Genomic DNA, 15,303 nt, shown 5'->3' on the forward strand with positions numbered 1-15,303 from the left:
AAAAGATGTACCTGTAAAAAATGTAATTAAAATATTAATTTAACACTAATTTTTTTTGAAATTATGTTTTCATCTACTTTGGGTTTTTTTTAAAAGAAACTTTTTTGTCCAGTGCTTAATCTAAAAGTAAACTCTGACTTGGTTGAAATAAAGATTAGGTTTTATTTTATTTTCTCTCTCATCCTGTCGGTTATTAATCCTTAACTTAAGGAAAATTGGTTAACTCAAGAGGAGATTGGACTTTGTAGCCAGTAGTATCTTTTTTTTTCTTCTCTTGCAGAAACTATCTGCTGGACGCAGAGATGAATATGATTCTCTGGCAGTAAAAAAAAGAGATACAGATCTTGAAATGGCTGTGGACAACCAGGTATTTTCACAATCTTTTCTATGCAGGCAGTTGCCACAAAACTAATGGTGGGTTGCTACCAGTTTGGTCCTATGAACTGGTAGCGGCAGCAGTGGGAGGTTTTGCCCATCACCTGGACACTTCTGTGCCTGAAGCAGTAGTGATGGGATTTGTAACTCATTATTGCACAAAACATATAAGCATAGCTTAGTGGAGGAAACCCCAAGACTATCACCCTCTCGTGCTTTGAAGAATGAATAATATCAATCTACAAGTGACTTCTCTGATAGTTATGACAGAGTTGTGCAAGGGATTTTGATGTAACTGCTTTGTCAGCACTCCTACCATGCCTTCTCTTACATTGTCAGACTTGGGATATATTAGAATGATTAGGATTTTTTTTTTCTTTCTAGCGCAGAAGAAAGAAACCTCAGGACAAAGTTTACACTGTGAGTAGATGCAAGAATTGACTTATTATAGTTTACTTAATTATTCACTAATGGATTTATGTATTTGGAAATAAATTGTCTTCATATGCAACTTTTTCCAGAGTTATATGAATAAGGGTTTTTTTTGGGGGGTGGGGGGGAAGTAACACAACTACTTCTTCACACAATGGAGAAAGGAATAGAAGTATATTAAAATCAACCAGTCTATTTTTTATGTTTATGAATCTTAAGATAGTCAAGATTGCCCCATTTTGCCTTTCTTTTCCTATAACTTTTCCAATAATCAGGTTTTTAAGCTTGTGCTATTACAGCTTAAATCAATAAAACAGAATTCTAGGGTTTTTTTCTGGATTTTTTTTTTAACCTGACCTACCTGAAAAGACTAACAGTGACAGCAAGAACAGCTCTACACTGTTGATAGTCACCCTTCTCTGGATTTTGGGAGATGTTTATCAGAGTAGTTTTTTTGTGGATATTTTGTGGAGGAAAGATTAGAAATGGTTGCTTTCCAGATAGCATTTCTCTCAAATCTGCATAAATAGTGCCAGAGTTTATAATAGTTGATCAAAAAATAAATAAATAAAGCAATGAAGAGTAAATGTTTTGCTAGAATAACAGCCATAAGCACTTACATCTTTCAAAATCTCTTTCTTACAATTTGGCTTAGGAAGAGTAAGGACATACTGTCCAGAGTGAAGAGATTAATTAAATATGAGGGTCGCCTAGAGCAGTGTTTTTCAACCAGTGTGCTGTGAGACATGGTCAGGTGTGCCGCGAAGCTCAGAGAGAGAAAGAAAGCAAGAGAGACTTTTTTTAGCCCCCACCCTCCCCTCGCTCAATGTGCCCCAGGGTTTCGTAAATGTAAAAAATGTGCCGCGGCTCAAAAAAAGTTTGAAAATCACTGGCCTAGAAAGTAATGCACCACATTTTTTTCCTCAGCCTACAGTAATGGTACGAATGCGAAACTTTAGATATACATTATTTGAATTGTTAGGAGTAAAATCGCTATCGACACATAGCAAAGCTGCAGCAGTGTTTTGAAATGGCGTCTGTAAGTGATGTCATCACTGAATTTATCACTGTGGAAAAATAAACTGTTGGGAACATTTACAAATGTTTGTGTACAGTTTATGTAGAATCTGCAGTCGACATAAGTACAGTTAGCTACTGGCTAAATAGGGTGAGGCCATTAGAAGACGGTTCGGTAGAGCTCCAAGATTTGCAGCCTTCGGGGTTGCCAGCCACCAAGTTTCAAGTTTCAAGTTTTATTGGATTTATATGCCGCCCCTCTCCGAAAACTCGGGGCGGCTAACAGCAATCATAAACAGTATACAATAATAATCCAATACTAAAAGTGAATTAAAAAAAACCCCTTAATATACAAAACCAAACATACATACAAACATACCATGCATACAATTGTAAAGGCCTAGGGGGAGAAGAAATCTTAATTCCCCCATGCCTGGCGGCAGAGGTGGGTTTTAAGTAGCTTACGAAAGGCAAGGAGGGTGGGGGCAATTCTAATCTCTGGGGGGAGTTGGTTCCAAAGGGCCGGGGCTGCCACAGAGAAGGCTCTTCCCCTGGGTCCCGCCAAGCGGCATTGTTTAGTTGACGGGACCTGGAGAAGGCCCACTCTGTGGGACCTAACTGGTCGCTGGGATTCGTGCGGCAGAAGGCAGTCCCTGAGGTAATCTGGTCCGGTGCCATGAAGGGCTTTATAGGTCATAACCAGCACTTTGAATTGTGACCGGAAACTGATCGGCAACCAATGCAGACTGCGGAGTGTTGGTGTGACATGGGCATATTTAGGGAAGCCCATGATTGCTCTCGCACCTGCATTCTGCACGATCTGAAGTTTCCGAACACTTTTCAAAGGTAGCCCCACCATTGTCACACCGGACAAGAGTCAGCTTTGCTGATGTGCTCATTCGCGAGGACCGACGCATAATGACTTGGCAGTTGGCGCTGAAGCTGCCAATCAGCAAAGAAAGTGTGAAATAGATGATTCGCACAGTGCAGAAATGGCTTTGTGACCAGAACAAGGAGTGGTACCGACAGGGCATATACGCCCTTGTGTCTCGCCGGAGGAAGGCCATAGAACGGGACGGAGATTACATGGAAAAATAGGAAGTGTAATTTAATTTAATTTATTCGACTTCTATGCCGTCCAATCCCATAGGACTCAGATGTAGAAGAAACATCATTCTTTCCTGTGTGTAAGTTTCATTGTGTTCAATAAATAATTGTTGAAGAAAAGAAAATGTGGTGCATTACTTTCTGAGCAAGCCTCGTAACGTACATCACTTACAGATGCCATTTCAAAACACTGCTGCAGCTACGCTATCCGTCTGAAGAAAGACAAAATTTACACACGCACTCCTGACAATTCAAATAATGTATATCTAAAGTTTTGCATTTGTACTATTACTGTAGGCTGAGAAAAAAATGTGGTGCATTACTTTCTGGGCGACCCTCGTACATCAGAATCTGTAATGCACTAGAGAAAACAGATTTTTTTAGTTTCCTTTTCACCAATACTGTTTTAATGTTTTCCATGGCTAGTCCCTACAGCGGGATAAGATGGGTGAAGCATATAGTGAAATTGGAAAGAAAGGAGAGGTAAGTGCTATTTTCTATCATTTTAAATGCACAAAAGATAGCTGCATCCACAAATTTGTCACTATTGACTCTAGGCAGGGTTGTACTTCTCTGGAATAGGTATTTTAAGGTTTATTTTTGTTACATGAGTTGCACTGGCTCAGTTTGTTCCAGATGCTGGTTTTTACCTTTAATGTCTTACATTTCTGCCTCCTGCTTTAAACTGCATTGAACCACAATTCCATAATGCAGAATAGTGATAGCATTAATTCAATATAGATGAAAGCACCAGCTAGGGAGAAGTTGTCTTATCAACATAAAATTATCTTATAATAGTTGAACAAAACCGAAGACAAATTTGTTCTCTGAATATAATTTTCCATAGCATCTATATCAGTTGGGTTAAATTGTGGGGTGGCTATAACTGGGGCTACCCCACAATTATTTATTTATTGGATTTGTATGCTGCCCCTCTCCGTGGACTCGGGGCGGCTAACAACAGTGACAAAAAACAGAATGTAAAAATCCAATACTACAACAGCTAAAAACCCTTGTTATAAAACCAATCATACATACAAACATACCATGCATAAATTGTAGAAGCCTAGGGGGAAAGATTATCTTAATTCCCCCATGCCTGACGGCAGAGGTGGGTTTTGAGGAGCTTACGAAAGGCAAGGAGGGTGGGGGCTATTCTAATCTCTGGGGGGAGTTGGTTCCAGAGGGTCGGGGCCGCCACAGAGAAGGCTCTTCCCCTGGGCCCCGCCAACCGACATTGTTTAGTTGATGAGACCCGGAGAAGATCCACTCTGTGGGACCTAACTGGTCGCTGGGATTCGTGCGGCAGAAGGCGGTCCCTGAGATAATCTGGCCCGGTGCCATGAAGGGCTTTATAGGTCATAACCAACACTTTGAATTGTGACCGGAAACTGATCGGCAACCAATGCAGACTGCGGAGTGTTGGTGTGATATGGGCATATTTAGGGAAGCCCATGATTGCTCTCGCAGCTGCATTCTGCACGATCTGAAGTTTCCGAACACTTTTCAAAGGTAGCCCCATATAGAGAGCGTTACAGTAGTTGAGCCTCGAGGTGATGAGGGCATGAGTGACTGTGAGCAGTGACTCCCGGTCCAAATAGGGCTGCAACTGGTGCACAGCTATAATTAAGGGTACCCCACCAGCACAAGAATTAACTATTTTTATTGCTCACATCCATAATACAAGAATCTTATTAGGCTGGTAGCTTGCATCTGGACTAGACTAGGTAAGGTTTAACAACATTCAAAGGGGAGGGATCGAACCATGCTCTCCTGTGCCTATGTAGTGATTCCTGTCTAAATAACAGCTTAACTCCTCTTCTGAAGTTCATTAATCCTAATTTTTCTTTTTCTAGAGACTTGGTGGCAAAGGCAATGATATTCTTTATCAGGTAACATAACAGCAGAACCCTTCCCTGTAATTTCTTTAATTCTTAATTCATGAGATCTGTCTAAAGCAGTGATAGCGAACTTATGGCACGGGTGCCACAGGTGGCACGCTGAGCCATATCTGCTGGCACATGAGCCCTTGCCCTAGCTCAGTTCCAATGTGCATGTGTGTGCCAGCCAGCTGATATTTGGCTCGCACAGAGGCTCTAGGAGGGCGTTTGGAGCCTGGGGAGGTCAAAACATGAGCCTACTGGGCCCACCAGAAGTTGGGAAACAGGCTGTTTTTGCCCTCCCCAGGCATCGAATTAAGGGTGTGGGCACTTACGCATGCGTGATAGCATGCAAATATGCTTTTTTGGCACCCAAGGAAAAAAAGGTTCACCATCACTGGTCTAAAGCAATGTATCCACTCTTCTTATCTCCCCTTCATTCTCTAAGTACTGTACTTTTGATCCTATTGCCAGCCTATGCTTGCAAGAAAGTTGGACAAGTCAACACGGTTAAGTAGTTGAATTCTTCTCTTCTTATAAATGACCCTAGCTTTAGTACTCTGGCTACAAGAATGCTGAATCTGAATCTATGGTTAATAAAGTCTGAGTATTTATTTTCTAATCGTATCATTTCTCTTTATCAGGGGCTCAGTCAAGCAACAAAGGATACATACAACGTCCTTCAAATGAAGCAGATGCATTCTCCTCGCTAGTTACAACTCAACCTAAAAAGGAAGAGAAGAACATTCCTTATGATGGAATGGTAGCAATTAAAGAGGACTTCATTTCAGCAAAGTCAATGCCTTGTTTGAAGAATGCTATTGTACAGACGACAAAACCTGTTTCATTTCCAAATGACATACTAGGGTTTTTTTTAAAATGTACATAAGTTTAACTATTCTGCTTAATGTATAGTTTGCTCATATGTACGAGCAGAAGTTGTGATTGCTATTTCACTGGATAGTTAAATAATAAAAAATAGGGTTCATACTTAGGTGAAAGATAAAATATTTTTTCCCTATAGATGTTTTCTAAGGTACAGTGTTCCCTCGATTTTCGCGGGTTCGAACTTCGCGACAAGTCTATACCACGGTTTTTCAAAAATATTAATTAAAAAATACTTCGCGGGTTTTTTCCCTATACCATGGTTTTTCCCACCTGATGACATCATATATCATCGCCAACTTTTTTCTGCTTTTAATAAATATTTTTTTTAATAAACTTTAATAAATAAACATGGTGAGTAATAATCTAAATGGTTGCTAAGGGGATGGAAAATTGAAATTTAGGGGTTTAAAGTGTTAAGGGAAGACTTGTGATACTGTTCATAGCGCAAAATAGTGTATTTACTTCCGCATTTCTACTTCGCGGAAATTCGACTTTCACAGGCGGTTTCAGAACGCATCCCCCGTGAAAAGCGAGGGAACACTGTATTTTTAATTGAAGAAAGCCGAGGAACTTTTTTGGCAGGAGACGGGGAGAATATATTCTGGAACTTTTCATCACTCTCCAGGTATTGGGATTACTGTACAATCTATCAGTCTTACCAGCAGGGATGGTGGTAAAGGATGGCAAGAATTGGTTTTTTTTTTAAAAAATTGAGAACTCTCAAATCATTAAATAGATCAAGATTTAACTGAAGGTAGTTATCTTCTATATTGAAGATAAGAAAGAAATAATTTTGTTCAGATGGTTCTTTGAATTTCAGAAAACTGAAAGTTCTGTTCACAAGCTTGGATCATTTCCCTCAAAATGTAATTTTCTTTAGCATCAAAAAGCTAACAGCCTTTACTATTAGGTTTGGATTATTTGTAAGCAAAATACAAAAAAAAACCCCACACCAAACAAACCCCTAGACACAAAAGTATGATTATATTTAATAAAGCAACCTAAACTAGTTTTGGTTTAGAATTACTTCTGTCAAGGAACAAAAGTTTTACTTTTGAACAGTAATTATAGCAGTATGTGCTATGAAGAAGTGGACAAGTACAGTTTATGCCTGTTTTTGCATGATTAAAATAATGGTTAAGTATATTGACTGTTGCTTCATTATGTATATTATTCCTAGTGGCTATATCTCATACTTCAATACATATTAACTACAGTGAATACAAAAGTTTACCACTTGACCAGAATCCATTATTGAGCTTTCTTTTGATTAATACTGACCAGATTTTAAAGTCCAATAAAACTGTGAAGGCCTGCAAGGAAGAAAAACAGGGAATTTGCCTGGGAAATTGCACCTTTTCATCATCTCCAGCTGAGTGCCCGCCTACCTTTGGAGTTTGTATATATAATTTGAATGTGGAGATTATATCTTGGACACCATGACAAAATGGGTGCTGATAAGCTTTTCCCTTTATAGTATAGAGCAGGGGTCTGCAACCTTAAACACTCAAAAGATCTACTTGGGCGAGTTTTCTACAGAAAACAAAATGGGAACCACAAAACGTGGGTAGGCGTGGCCAACTTGACATCACTCATTCCCACCCAGTCACATGGTCTCCGACAACCACACCTACCCAGGTTTTGTGGCTCTGTGTTTTGTTTTCTATGGGAAACCGGTATTTTCCTCTGTCTGTCTCCCTCATCTCTCTTTCATCTCTCCTTTTCTCTATCTCCCTCTCCCTCCCTCTCATCTCTCATCTCCCTCATTTCTTTCTTTTCTCTCTCCCTGTCTCTCTCTCTCTCTGTGTGTATCGTTCTCTCTCCCTGTCTTTGTCTCTTCTCACTCTCTCACAAAGCCCTGCATGCTCTCTTTGGGGCTTTTCGCTACCCATTTTTCTTTAGAAATCCAGGCTGGCTGAGGAATGAGCACAACCCGCAATGGAGGCTTCCCTCCCACTCCTCCTCTAGTTTGCATCCTCACGGCTCCACCATAGCCAGCCAGGTCACAAGAGGAGAAGGAGGGAAGTCTCCGCTATGGGTTATGCTCATTCCTCAGCCAGCTCAGATTTCCAAAAGGAAGAAAGAAAAATGGGTAACAAAGACCCTGAGAGCATGCAAGATCTGGGGTGGTGCAGCAGGTAGAGTGCTGTATTGCAGGCCACTGAAGCTGACTGTAGATCTATAGGTCAGCGGTTCATATTTCATCACAGGCTCAAGGTTGACTCAGCCTTCCATCCTTCCGAGGTGGGTAAAATGAGGACCCGGATTGTGGGGGCAATATGCTGGCTCTGTTAAAAAGTGCTATTGCTAACATGTTGTAAGCCGCCCTGAGTCTAAGGAGAAGGGCGGCATAAAAATTGAATAAATAAATAAATGCAGTGAGAAGAGACATAGAGGGCAGGGAGTGAGACTGACTGATGGGTGAACATATTTAATGATTAATCCAAAAATCTCTCTCACTCTATGTGTCTGGTGGAAAATGGCAGGCAGTTACTTCTGGGTTTGCTCTCCGGAGAGAGAGAGGTAGGCCAGGGGTGAGTGGGGGGAATGGGTTCCAGGAGAAGGGGATCCAGTCTCCCTGATTGTGAAGCACACCAGCTTTTACTGTGCTGCGCAAGATGATGCAAGAGCAGTGGGTAGGCCATGGAGGGGATATTGGGTCTTCCCCCCACTCCTCCCCAAAGGAAAGCCAATCAGGCTTCTCCTTCCTTCCTACTCTTTCCCCTTCCCCCTGCTCTCTTCTCCCCACTCAATCCTACTTCAGGACAGAGAAGTGTGTGCTGGAATAGTGTGTTGGGGTGATGCTGGAGCATGTCTTCTGACTGTCTGGGGCTCGCCTGCAACTTTCCAGGCTCCTCCAGGCCTGGCTTGCTGATGGGAGGAGCAGCGCTGATGCCCTTGCTTCCCCTCCCCCCACATCTCTAGTCATGGCTGCCGGAGGAACAGGAAACAGAAAGCAGTGCGTTTCAAAGGCACCGAAAGCCAGCCCAGCCCTCTCTGCCGTCCAATTTGCCAATGTGGCCACTTGTTCCAGGCCATACCTTCCGCCGAGGCTGCTGTTCTCAGTGCTTGGCGGGAGAGGGGAGCCCCTTTCTCTTGGCCCCGCCAACAAGGGAGGATTGGGAAATGGCCCTCACCCCGCAAGAACTGCCCCGCCATTCTCTTCCAGCCCTCTTTGCTGGTGGAAACAGCAAGCACAAAGACAAGTAGAAAACACTTTGCTCCTGCACTAACGCTCCGGCCATGCCACTGCTGTGACAGGATGACGGCTCTTTCATCCCTCTGCCACGACAGGTTGACAGGGAGCCATAGCAGAGAGTCTAAAGAGCCACATGCTGCTCCAGAGCCACAGGTTGCAAACACTTGGTATAGAGCAATGTATCTGAACTGCAAAATATGGACCATTGGAAGCAGCAGATATAAACCTCTTCCTCTCATCTAGTGGTTGATCAGCTGCAGTATATAGCATAACCAATAACTGGTATATGATATTCCTAACAAAATAGCAGCTTTAGAAAACTTAGTAACAATGCAAGGGCTACCAGATTTAGACTGCAAAGAAACAAATCATTAGATGGCTGGAAAGAGCTCTGAGAAAGCTAACTATTGGCCAAACCTACAACATTATATTGTACCTGTAATGCTTCTTTCTCCACTCTGTAAAACACAATGCATTAATCGTGCTTACCTTTTTTTCCTGGGGAGGTGAGTATATTTCCAAATAAAACACTGGTATGAAGTAACTGGCCATTACTTCTATTTTTAAGTTAAGTTTTATTAGATTTGTATGCAGTCCCTCTCCGAAGACTCATTGGATGGATGGAGGCTTCAATTCTAGAAAATAATGATGCTGCAGACTGATATTATGCAGTATGTCCGTGTTAAAAAAAATCAACATAATTTTTGAATGATTAAATAAGTAAGATGGAATATGAACTTTAGGGAACATGAAAGGTGAAGTCATTAAACCGCTCAGAATCACAATAGGCCACCCGCTTTAAAATAGGAATGTGTCAAGAAATTAAAAATCCTAGGTAATATCATAATGCAGAAAGTAGGTCTCAGGTAAGAATGCTGAATCATTCAGAGGCAGTTGAGCAGCAACCTAGCAATTATATGGAAATTATTTAACTAGGCAAGAGCTCCCTGCTCTTTCTCTCTGTCTGTTTGCTGTTAGCTGTGTGCTGTTGCTGTTCGTGGAAGTATGCTTTGAAGAAGCTGTAACGCTGTAAAAGTTGGTTCCTGTGAGTTACTGAACTAAGATAGTTGTAGCAAGATACTAGTAAGATACTCGTTTATTGTATGTATAGTATAGACAACAGTAGTAGTATAAAGAAGTAAATATATTTTTCCACAACTTCCTACTGCTGCTGTGTTTCATTGAAGACTTCAACTCCATTTCTACTGGTCTGCGGCTGGCTGGCTGTTTGGGTTTGGTGGGCTGGCTGGACTGGTTTGTTGCTTGGGCACAAACAGGCCAGTTTCAGCAAATGCAAGCTCTGATAGAATGCTTGCACAAAAGTTACATCATGTCCAATATAGCTCCCAAAGAAAGCAAAGTTTTTATCAAAAGACAAGACTAGAATAACATTACAATAATAAAATAAAAATAAAACTGGGTTACACATTAATAAGAAAAATGAGGGTTTGAGTAAAATTAGGGACAATTAGGACGAAGCAAATCCACTGCAAAGATTGAAATTCCCTGGACTATGTTCTTTGTATTTACCTGCCTCATATTTCTCCCCCTAGGATTTGAGTTGATTGAATTAGTCTCTATATCATGTGAAGAAAATACAACAAAACTTTAAAAAGATGCTTGGTAAAAGGGGCAATAAGTAAGAAAAAGCCTAATTGAAAGTAAGCAAGGAACTCATACTTTAGAATTCGGCTCCATAACCATACTCTGGACTTCTATGTAGTCTACTCACTATTAGATGGAACAGAGATGTCAAGTCAAAGAATTGGGAATTGGCAACTTGAATTCTGACCACAGTAGTTTTTATACTTTATTTATCCAATGTTAGGTGAGTACATATTATGATCAAGTTCAAAAGACAGAGAGATATGGCAAATTCTAAAGTGTGGTACTGGCTATAGAGGACATTTCTTAAGTTCAAAAAGTTTGGAAATATTATGTTACCGTAGTATCTCTTGTACAGGCTAGTAGTTGGTGTTAATTCAATCCATCTAATGCTACAGAAATTCTATACCAGACAGTCTTTAATAACATTTAAAAAAAACATTTTCTTCTCTCTAATGAAATCAAATCATGTATGATGAGATTTGAAATAATCTTAAAAAAACGACTGTCAGCTTGACCTCCAGTGTTTAAAAACCTAAAAGGCAACAATTTAAAAAAATTTATAAGATAATATTAAAGATTAAATTATCTAATATGATTGCACAAATACGAGCACATCTGAATTAATACGCAATACAAATTTTAAAACTGCCTCTAAACTCTTTTTTTCTATTATGCACAACTGCATATATGGGTACATAAATATAAAATTCATCCTCTTACTGTCTTGACATCCTTTATAATGGATTGGATGCCGATCAATTTCCGGTCACAATTCAAAGTGTTGGTCATGACCTTTAAAGCCCTTCATGGCATTGGACCAGAATATCTCAGGGACCGCCTTCTGCCGCACGAATCCCAGCGACCGATTAGGTCCCACAGAGTGGGCCTTCTCCGGGTCCCGTCAACTAAACAATGTCGGTTGGCGGGCCCCAGGGGAAGAGCCTTCTCTGTGGCGGCCCCGGCCCTCTGGAACCAACTCCCCCCAGAGATTAGAACTGCCCCTACTCTCCTTGCCTTTCGTAAGCTCCTTAAAACCCACCTTTGTCGTCAGGCATGGGGGAACTGAGACATCTCCCCCGGGCATATACAATTTAAGAATGGTATGTCTGTATGTATGTTTGTTTAGTAAATGGGGTTTTTAAATATTTTAAACTACAATTTAGTTTTGTTATGAATTGTTTTTATTCTGTTGTGAGCCGTTTTTATTCTGTTGTGAGTCTGCGGAGAGGGGCGGCAGACAAATCTAAATAATAAATAAATAAATAAATAAATAAATAAATAAATAAATAAATGGATTAGCTGTTGTTAAAGGTTAGGAAAGACAGGCGCTGTACAGTATATTTAGAGAGTATCAGCTTGAAAAATCCTCCTATGAATAGTGAAATAAACTGAGTTTTGTATGTATTCAGTTCAGAGTGGAAAACCACTGTAAAATATAACCAGTCACCAAATTATCAGGAATACTGTATATGATGTTAGACTATAATACAGACAAGAAAAAAGCTTACCTGTTTTTTGCTTTTCACTGAGAAAACAAATGACAGTTGGAAGAAAGTAAGGTCAGTTTAATATAGTAGAAAATGCTGGCATTTCATTTTGTCTCTAGTATTTTTTTTTAAAAAAAAATCACAAACAAGCACATGGATGTTAAAACACTTGGAAAAATGGTTTAATGAAGTTTACAACAGAAATGAACTGTACAGTTACAGTAAGTCTCATATATATAAAAATTACAGCAGACAAATGCATCTACACAAAACCTATCATTTTCATCCTGATTCACTGTAATCTACAGTTTCTCAATGCCCACAGCCGCCTTGCAAGGCAGCCACTAGGGGAAAAACAGAAGATACCTTTAAAGAGACAGCATTCTTTCGATCTCCCTCGGGATACAGGTCTCAGACTGAGCAAAGCAAGAATGAATGTTGTAGGATATGTAAACCACTCTTTTATGTTGACATACATTCCAAATTAAGTTATACAAATGATCATGAAAAGAAGAATCAATTTAAAAAAAGTCTGTTCATCAATGTTAATGAAGCTGTGCAGGCCACCAAGATTACCTACTAGGTTTTACAAGAGAAAGGGCAATAAACATTTTTATAATCAATGTTTCCATTGCCTTATGGCAACATAATTTTCTTATAACAAACAGAAAAAGTTATGACATCAGAACTATGGATTACCCTTTAGTAAATGATTTCTCTGGCTTATCTCACCTTTGGATATGAATGGACGATGCCTTCCGAGAAGGGCAAATTATTTCACCCATGTAAGCATGCTGTCTCTTTAAAAAAAAGCTCTCTGTTCAGAATGGCAATAAGAGAAAATGCAACCTAAATCGACAATCTGATGTAAATTACAGATTATGTACATTTTTCCTCAATTATGAACACCTAGGCAGTGAAAACTATTGTGTTAATACGTACATACACACTCAAAACATACAAAAATACTATTATTTCAAACTACTAAGAATAAGACAATCAATTTTCTCCATGCTATGACTTTTAAGAGCATTACACAGAAACAAACAAGAGTTTAAACACATTTTAATATCCCAGAAATATACCAAAATATACATCTAAGCTTTGGAATTACTGAGGTTAGACTAATGCAAGTGCTGGGTAATTGTACTTAATACACAAGTCTAAGGTTCTGCAGGAAAGAAATTATCTTTGGTATCTGCATCAGGCTAATATTATTAACATTTGGATTTTGCTTTGGGATAGAGCTTGTGTGACCCTAGAACCAAACACCCCTACTCAACTGAGATTTAAAAGATTTGTGTAAAAAGTTCCTTCGTTGGCAACCCCCCCTCCCCCAAAGTTTAAAAAGTCATAGGCATCTACCTAGCAAAAATGTTGAGAAATACAATGCATAGTTGCACAGTGGTGCTGCAAAAATAATGAACAGGTAACAAAAAGGGGGGAAAAAGCAGAAAATAAAAAAGAAATAATCAGATATTTCTCACAATAGGACAGCCTCTTCCAAGCAGTGGCGGGGGGAAGCTCAGAAGTGCACCCTAGCATGTATTAATCAATTTATCACCCAGCTCACAAAGGGTTAAAGGTACCCATCAGAGCAGCCAATCATGCACCAAGGTCTTCAGCTTCACAACCAACATATAAAGCTCCATCAAATTTCTCCAAGCTTTTCTCTATGCCCCTTGGATTGGTAATCTTGTAAGAGTACTTTGCATCTGAGACAGAGTGGGAGAAAAGTTACCTTGCTGACCAAATCCACATTATCTTAGACCAAGCCATCCATTGCATCTTGGATGGGAAGGCAAAAATCACTTTGGGGTTCAACTCTTCCACATCCAGAAAAAATGGCTGCCCAGATTTGATTGGTGCTGAAGATGCCCTTTGTCTTTGGTTTGTTTGTTTGTTTTGAGTTTATACAATCATTAGGAAATCTTTGGTTTTGGCTGGAATTTTTTAAAAGAACAAAACAAAACAAAACAAAGAAACCGCTCGCCCCTTAGCATATAGCAGGGCACCGTGACCTGGCAACGCTTCCCTTTCTATAGGGGTGGGTAAAAAGTACATTCAAACTAAAATGGTAGAAAAGAGTATGGATGCAGCTTCTGGTTAACCCAGAGGGGAGAAGTGGCAAATGAACAAGATTGTCAAATAATAAAAGAACATGTTTTAGAAAAGGATTTGACAGACAAAAACAACAGGTTAAAAAGTAGGAAGTGGTACATATGCACACAATTTGGCCCTGGCTTGATCCTGGAAAACAAGAGCCCTGACATCTCGCCAGGAGGTGGCAGAAGGCAGCATACAGATTTCATGCACAGGCTGGGAAAGAGATGGATATTCAAAGGCTACAAGATGACCCTCCGGTAACCAAAACAAATAAAAGATTGCAATTTGCCCTCAGTTTGCAGTAGCTTTTAAGCAGCAACATTCAGAGGCTTTTGGGGATCGGTCCCCAGGTTACAGGTCACGGTTTGCTATAGGCCAGAGTTCAATGCTAATTAAAGGAAGGGTGGCAGACTTGGCATCTCTGTAGGGTTTGGAGAAAGTTAAAGCAAGTTACTCGGTTACGAGTTAGAAATGAGGTATACGACAGCTCCTGTACCTGTGGCGGATAAATATCCGACACCTATTCATACCTAGCCTTAGATACTATTACAGAAAAAGGAAATGGAACACCAACATGGTAGGATCAAGGAGTGAAAATGTCTCATGATGCTCTGAAAGATTCTTGTACCTGATCTTTTGCTTTGTGGGTTTTAGAGAAAAGTGCAAGTCTTCTCCAACGAGTTTTAGGTAAGTAGTTATCTATACACTGCCATATCAATATCTCCTTGCAGTTCAGAGAAAATGAATCTTAAGTGTTAAAATCATAATAAGAATTATATAGGGCAAACAATGGCTCCCTGCCCCCACAATAATGCCCTTTGCAAAACTAATGAAAAAGTAGCTTTGCTTGATGTATATCTTAATTAAATGCAGACTTATACATTCCAACATATACTTAAAATAACTTATAGGATTCTTACCACCAGCAGTGCTAAAAACTTTCTGGTACATCAAATAAAGTTAGAAATTATTTGGAAAACTTATTTTAATGGGGTTTAACCCACTGAAAAAGCAATATTATTTTTGGTGTGTCAGAAGAAGATTGTGACAAGGAACATTGGAGGAAGAGTTCACAACAGACTTTAAGTCAATATTTTGGCTTCAGCAAACAAAGAAATAAGGCAGAAGAGAATCATTGCAGTTCTCTCCAGAATTTTTTCCCCTCAAGATCCCACCTACCAACTGTTTCATTTCCTTCCTCTCA

General features: G+C 39.9%; 1 protein-coding gene across 2 annotated transcripts in view; it reads left to right on the forward strand.

Annotated features, from left to right (window-relative positions):
* The window catches only part of CD247 (CD247 molecule), a 45,080-nt gene extending 38,311 nt beyond the window's left edge, over positions 1-6,769 (forward strand). For both annotated transcript variants that reach the window (XM_070750181.1, XM_070750182.1), the window contains exons 4-8: positions 281-367; positions 760-795; positions 3,358-3,414; positions 4,788-4,823; positions 5,456-6,769. In XM_070750181.1, coding sequence (XP_070606282.1) covers positions 281-367; positions 760-795; positions 3,358-3,414; positions 4,788-4,823; positions 5,456-5,524 — 285 coding nt within the window. In that variant the 3' untranslated portion in view covers positions 5,525-6,769. The remainder of the gene's footprint in view (positions 1-280; positions 368-759; positions 796-3,357; positions 3,415-4,787; positions 4,824-5,455) is intronic.
* Positions 6,770-15,303: the final 8,534 nt, after the last annotated feature.

The sequence above is a fragment of the Erythrolamprus reginae genome, chromosome 4 (genome assembly GCF_031021105.1).
Source record: "Erythrolamprus reginae isolate rEryReg1 chromosome 4, rEryReg1.hap1, whole genome shotgun sequence".
NCBI classification, from domain to species: Eukaryota; Metazoa; Chordata; class Lepidosauria; order Squamata; family Dipsadidae; genus Erythrolamprus; species Erythrolamprus reginae.